Source organism: Beta vulgaris, chromosome 1, assembly GCF_026745355.1.
Source record: "Beta vulgaris subsp. vulgaris cultivar EL10 chromosome 1, EL10.2, whole genome shotgun sequence".
Taxonomy (NCBI): Eukaryota; Viridiplantae; Streptophyta; class Magnoliopsida; order Caryophyllales; family Amaranthaceae; genus Beta; species Beta vulgaris.
The window spans coordinates 40,914,127-40,921,186 of NC_079202.1; the positions used below are offsets into that span (position 1 = coordinate 40,914,127).

The following is a 7,060-nucleotide window of genomic DNA, read 5'->3' on the forward strand; positions in this document are numbered from 1 at the left end:
CACCCTTAAGTTGCCCTTTCTTTTTTAACCTTTTCATTAAACCCATATACCCTAAACTGCAATCAAACATACGAATGATGAGAGTAGTTCTCCTGGCGAATTTTCCGTTTTTCATCTTTGGTGAGGAGAATGATTGGGAATTTCTCAGAATCCTCCAAATCATCCGGAGCAATATCATCATCAGATACTTCATCATCATCCTCAAATTCAAAAGAATTGCAGGAATTAGAGTTGTTAGTTAATTGAGAATTTCTTACCAAATTTCGGAAAGAAATTTTTGGCGCCTGATTCTAAGCCGGAAAATGCCCTATTCAATTTTCCATTTACAGCATCTTGTTGGTGGGATGTCCATGCTCTTCTTGGTTATCGAGCTCCATCAACTGTTCACGCTCTTGATCATCCCGATTAAAAATTAAATGGGTGATTTTTCGTTTTGGTTTCTTAATTGAACGAAAAACTTGATCTTGTTTTTCAGTGGGAATGGTGGGAGAAGCTTTGGGGGGGGGGGGAGGCTTGGGGAAGAGAGGATTCGCTCATGATGCTCAGCAAAAACTTTTTATTAAACCAAAAAAAAATATGTAAAATATAAGATATGCAGAGTACTGAGTACTTCTAATTTAAGTTAGTTAATCATAATTAGCTTAATTAATACATCTTGGAAGGAGTATCGAGAAGCTAACTAGAGAAAAACTAGCTAACATAATCTTGTTGACTCAGGCACTCAGCTGGCTTATAGCTCTAATTGAGATTATCTCGGAGTTGCAACACATGGGGTTGAACTTGATTATTTTTGTTCTTGATACTGCTGAAACCTGGATGATTAATCACTTGATTAGTTTAAGTGTTACTTAAAACAGTTTGCATTTTGCCTTTACAACAGGGAATACGTAAAAATATGTAGTATGTATCTAGAAGCGCCTATCACGGATGATCTGTATGGTTCTTAAGGAGAATGTCCCTTGTTACTTGCAAGTCTCTGACAGCATCTTCGATCCGCATTCGATCTTGTGGTGACTCAACTGAACATTTCACTCCGATTTCAATGACACACCTTATGCACTTCATTTTCCTGTCTATTTCTGCCAGAATTTGTTCTTCATTTACTTCACTAGTACCAGCACCATCCTCTAGGAGCCTTGGATCAATGATGTCTATCAATTGATTAGAGAATGTTGCTGATTTAGCGTACTTATGAATGGCTAAACCTCCTTCGAACATCATATCAGTGGGGTTTTTGGAAGTCATCATCTCAATCAACACAATGCCGTAACTGTAAATGTCACCTTCTTTCGAAACTATGCTTCCAAGGCCATACTCTGTCCAAAGCATAACTTTTTAAAGCAGAGAAAAGATAGTAACAAAAAAAACAAAAAAAAAAGGGAATGAATGCTCAACATTTTATAATTTTGTTATTTATTACCTGGAGCTGCATAACCAACTGTTCCTTTAACTACAACTGAGCTACTGTTATTTGCTGGTACATGTAAATGGAATCTTGCTAACCCAAAGTCGCCAACATGAGCGACCATGTCATCATTGAGGAGAATGTTGCTTGGTTTTAGATCGCAATGAATGATAGGAACATCGCAACCATTGTGCAGATAATCAAGTGCACTCGCCACATCAATGGCAATGTTTACTCTTTGAAGGAGGCTTAGGGTTCTGTCATGTTGATCCGCGTGAATCCATTGATGGAGACTTCCATTTGGCATGAATGCATACACTAAAGCCTTGAAGTCATTGCCTTGAAAGTCAGTACTTGAGCAGACGGTAACAATCTTAAGAAGGTTCCTGTGACGAATACTTCTTAATGCTTCACATTCCGCCATGAAGGTCTTGGTAGCTCCTTTCTGTTCAAGGCTGATAACTTTAACAGCCACAACCACGCTATTTTCTGGATCAAGGACCCCTTTATAAACAGACCCAAAACGACCAGCACCCACTAAATTTGCTTCCGAGAATCTATTTGTTGCTTTGAGAAGCATATCATAAGATACTTTTGAGAAGGGCTCTTTCAAGTTCAACTCTGATTCTCGAGATTGTTTCCTCTGTTTCCTCCTTGAACAAAGTAGGAAGTATACTAATGACACTATCGACACACCAACAACCAAAGAAGCTACTGCAATGATCACAACGATGACAACTGACAATTTTTCCCTCTTTCTTTTCGGATTAGCATTACGTGGACATGTTGGCAAATGAAGATTAGGAATCCCTCCACAAATTTCGCTATTCCCTCGGATATTCAAAACACTCATATTCAGAAAAACACCTGTTCTAGGAACCTCTCCCGTAAAGTTATTAAACGATAAATCTAGGTCCACCAATGGAAAATTGGCCAAAAAATTGGGGATCGGACCAGACAAGTTGTTATGAGAAAGATTCAAAGAACTCAAACTGGTTAATGATTTGAAAGATTCAGGGATTTCTCCAGTGAAAAAGTTCCCTCCCATATGTAGTAAATCAAGCTCATTGCAACTACTCAAGGTAGTAGGTAGCTCCCCGGAGAAGTTGTTTTCAGCTATCTCCAACATCACTAAATTAGTGAGTCGGCCAATTTCCACCGGGATAATTCCTTGTAATTGATTATGAGCCAAGATTAAGTTGACTAACATTGAAGAAGCATGAAATAGCTGAGGAGGCAGAGCTCCACTGAGGTAGTTATTATGAATAGAGATATGTAATAAATTAGTACAGTTTCCTAGACTCAAGGGTATTGTTCCTTCAAAACTATTGTTGGATAAAAGGAGCTTACTCAAGTGTGACAAATTCCCCCATGAAAGAGGAAGATTGCCGGTGAGGTAATTGTTATTAATGGCAAATATTTCTAGTTTAGTTAGCCTTTCAATCTGAGGTGAAAGATTTCCCGTCAATTGATTCCCTTCCAAATCCAAGAACCTTAACTTGACGAGGTTGAATAATCCCGATGGAATGCTTCCTGAAATTCTATTTAGTTGAAGATCTAATGAAGTTAGTGTGGATATATTACCTAAAGAATCCGGTATGATCCCACCAAAATTATTACCAGCACATTCCAACTCTTGTAAGTTGCTACAGTTGACAAGAGTTTGTAGAAAACTTAAATCATCTGCTTTTCCAGACCCCAACTTGTTATGGTCGATCTCCAAGAATGTCAGATTAGGCATATCTCTAAGACTAAACATCTTGCCCATGAAATGGTTAGAATAGATGCTAAATTCCTTGAGATGAGTAAGGTTTGCCAGAGAGAGTGGTAGTAATCCATGGAAAGAATTATCAGATATGAAAAACTCAATGAGCTGAGGAAGACGCACCCCAATATCGAAGGGAAGAGTCCCTTCGAGGTGATTAGATGCTAAATCGATCTGTCGAAGCTGAGAAAGATTATAGAAGGAAGGAGGAATAGTACCTGAAATACCATTGCCATGAATACCAAGAGAAAATAAATTTGTGTGTGTTGCTCCAATGCTGTCTGGAATGCTTCCTTCGAAGGAATTGTTAGATGCAGACAGTGCTCGCAAGGAAGTCATATTCATGACGACCTTGTTAAGCAGGTCGCCCTGAAGTCGGTTTTGAGTAAGTGATAAATATTCCAAGCTAGAAAGGAGGCCTAGTTGAGGTGATACGGGTCCAGAAAGATGGTTATATGCTAAACCAAGTTTTTTGAGGCTCAAACAGTGAGACAAGTTGGCAGGGATTTGGCCTTCAAAGTAGTTGTTCACTAGTACTAGCTCCCTTAACCTTCTTAAATGGCCGATTTGAGGCGGTATATGGCCTCGAAAACTATTGTTTGCTAGATAAAGATGGTGAAGGAAACTTAAATTGCCCACATAAGGTGATAGAGTTCCCACCAAATTGTTGTCGGCAAGATTTAACCGAACAACTCGATGTAGATGCTTGGTGCCACAAGTGACACTCTGCCACTGACAAATGGGAAAGGAGTCATTCCAAGAGTTTAAGACTCCATGAGGGTCATGAGTGATCTGAGACTTAATGGCTAAGAGGGCGACATGATCTACACTATTAGGCATCACATAGTGGAAAAGGCTTAAGAAATGGATGACAAAAATGAACACAAAGATGACTATCGGATTCATGGCTAACTCTCAATATATGCTTTTTAGTAAGTATAATAGGTTTGGTGTAGTATGCTCATTTATATTAGATAGGAAACGGTACGTTTGAACTCTCTTGTAGTAGGAACTAGGAAGATGCATGGTAAATTAGATTGAAATTTCAAATAAAATGCTACTAGTCTAGCAATCCAAGTGAACATCGAGACCTTCCAAGTAGTAAATTAAAGAATACGGCAATCGACAAAAGGGCAGACCCAGGACTTTGATAGGTCATTACGTTGTTATGAGGGGCATAATGAAAATGATATCTATTATACAAGGAAAAGAATAAAAATATTTGTGCTACACACAAAAATAACGATGATAATTCAGTCCAGATTCGATTATGGCCGGATTTGATTTGAGGGAAATTTTTTGATGAGTCCGAAAAACAACCAACCTCAATCCGACTTCAAGTCCGAGGAGGAGCGAAGTCTGATATTAAAATACCACATAATCTGATCCGAATCTGATATGTAGTTTTATGGACTTTTAGTTTAAGGATGCATTCTCTTCACATGAAAAACTCTGAAATTATCTGAAATAAACTTATCTGAACATATTTGAATTGATTGACCCTTATTTTTGAGTTTGGTAGTAGACCTTGTCTGAACTTGTTGGACTCGAAACTTATTTTTTAAAGGTGAGGAGAACGCACCGTAATTATGTATGAGGTTTGTTAAACATCGCCCCGAAATTACTTAAAATCACCCAAAATTTATTTTTTAAAACTATTTTACCCTTTCCTCTTTTCCACACCACCCACCACCCCCACCACCACACCCTACCTCCCTACCACCACCCGCGACCTCCACCGCCATCACCTTCTCATGCGACCACCACCACCCACCTAAAAGGCAGGCAAAATTTTTTTTGAGACCATGGGCGAACGTCCGCGGTGGACGTTCGCCCATGGTCACCAAAAAATTTCGAATTGGAGGCTTACTTCTGTAATTTCGAAGCATTGGAGACAAGGAAAGTTGTCTTCAATTTGCAATGGATTCCAAATGGTGGCGGTGGTGGTAGGAATTGAAGTCGGTGTTGAAGGAGAAATAGAGACTTTAAATCTGGGTAAATCGCAAGGCATGGGAGGCTGGTGGTGGTGCTTCGAATTTGGGTAAATCGCAAGGAGCCAGGGGGCTGGTGGTGGTGGTTGCGGGTAAATCGCAGGGGGCTTGTGGTGGTGGTTGTGGGTAAATCACAAGGGATTGTAGGAGGTGGGGAGGTGGGAGGGCTGCTCATGGGGGTGGGGGAGGTGGTGGGGGCTGTTGTGGGTGGTTGTGACAATGGGGTTGGTGGTGATGGCGGCAGGAGTGTGGGGGCAGGACGGTGGTTGTGGCAATGGCGTTGGTGGTGGTGGTGGTGGTGGTGGTGGATGGTGGTGGGGGTGGTGGTTTAGGGAGAAAGAAAGAGAAGGTTATAAATGACATTTCAGTGTTTTTTTGGGCGATTTTAAGTAATTTTTGGGCGATAAATAGAAGTTCAGTTATGTATTAGGTTTAGTGTACTTAGTCGAGTTTAATATATTGTCATAGGATTGCTAATAAATAGTATTGGTAAGACTATCTGTACTATATAGTGATTTTTGTGGGAAAAAAAAAATTAAAATCAAAAAACCCAAATTTTGAGTGGGGAAAAACTCGGAGTCGAACAGGATTTGGGATCGGGTGTTGAGATTTTAACTTGGGCTATCGGATTTTGTTTATCGAAATCGAAAATAAAATCCGACTTTTTGTAGGATCAGAATCGAATTATGCATAATCCGTTTTGAGTATGACTTGTTGCTATATAATCCTGCACAAAAGACCATAATACTCCTTTAGAATTCATGTTAATATTTGAAGGGGTAAAAAGAATTTATTCAGAAGAAACACTTTGAGAAAAAGATTAAAAAAGGTAAACTTATCAATATAATTTTAACACTGGTAAGAGGGGTTATTTACTAGGAGTATATTTGTAACGCTTGCATTCGTAATGCCATATGCCCATTACAAAAGGCCTATTTTAGCATGTTAAAAATAGTAATTTTTCATACTAGTGACACGGAAAGGAATTGGGTTGGCTCAAATGGTGAGCTTTTCCGTCTTTCCTAACAAGGTTTAGAGTTCAATTCCTACCGTACCCTAAGCATTTGCTTGGGATTTAAGGAAGAGAGGGCCTTGTGCGAGGGCAGACCAGAAGAATTCTTCTTACCAATTTTTTTTTTTTTTAAAAATACTAAAGACACATAAGACATAAGATGGTTTAATATTAATTACTAATTTATTTTAATTAGTTTCTCATTTTTCATTATCTAATACTAGCAATTTATGTAGGAGATGCGTGCGTGTAATTAAAGTTTTCTGCTTTAGTTTTTAAGTCTAAAAGTTACTTAATAATTTTTCATAGGTTACAGTATATCATATCACCGATTCTCCCCTATCCTCTATATCAAAGAGTTACGCACGTGACACATATACATACATTTAATCATCTTTAGTCTAGGGTTAAATTCCTACCCTAACCATTTGCTTGAGATTTAAGGGGAAGAGGGCCTTGTGCGAGGGCAGGCCAGAGGAATTCTTCTTACTAATTTTAAAAAAAAAACAATACTAGTGACACAAAAGACATAAGATGGGTTAATATTAATTATTAATTTATTTTGATTAGTTTCTCAGTTTTCATTATCTAATACTAGCAATTTATGTAGGCGATGCGTGAGTGAATTTAAAGTTTTGTGCTTTAGTTTTCAAGTATAAAAGTTACTTGATAATTTTTCATAGGGTACAGTATATCATATCACCGATTCTCCCCTTTCCTCTATATTAAAGAGTTACGCACGTGATACATATACATACATTTTCATCATCTTTAGTCTAGGGTTCAATTCCTACCCTAAGCATTTACTTGGGATTTAAGGGGGAGAGGGCCTTATGCGAGGGCAGGCCATATGAATTCTTCTTACTATTTTTATTTTTAAAAAATTA

The 7,060-nt window shown here is 38.5% G+C and overlaps 1 protein-coding gene across 1 annotated transcript; it reads right to left on the reverse strand.

Moving 5' to 3' along the window:
* Positions 1-817: 817 nt before the first annotated feature.
* On the reverse strand, positions 818-4,114 carry LOC104905712 (putative receptor-like protein kinase At3g47110). The gene is made up of 2 exons (XM_010694320.3): positions 1,421-4,114; positions 818-1,316 (listed from the first exon to the last, which is right to left on the reverse strand). The coding sequence occupies exons 1-2, from the start codon at positions 4,074-4,076 to the stop codon at positions 922-924; spliced, it is 3,051 nt and encodes a 1,016-aa protein (XP_010692622.2). The 5' UTR covers positions 4,077-4,114; the 3' UTR covers positions 818-921.
* Positions 4,115-7,060: the final 2,946 nt, after the last annotated feature.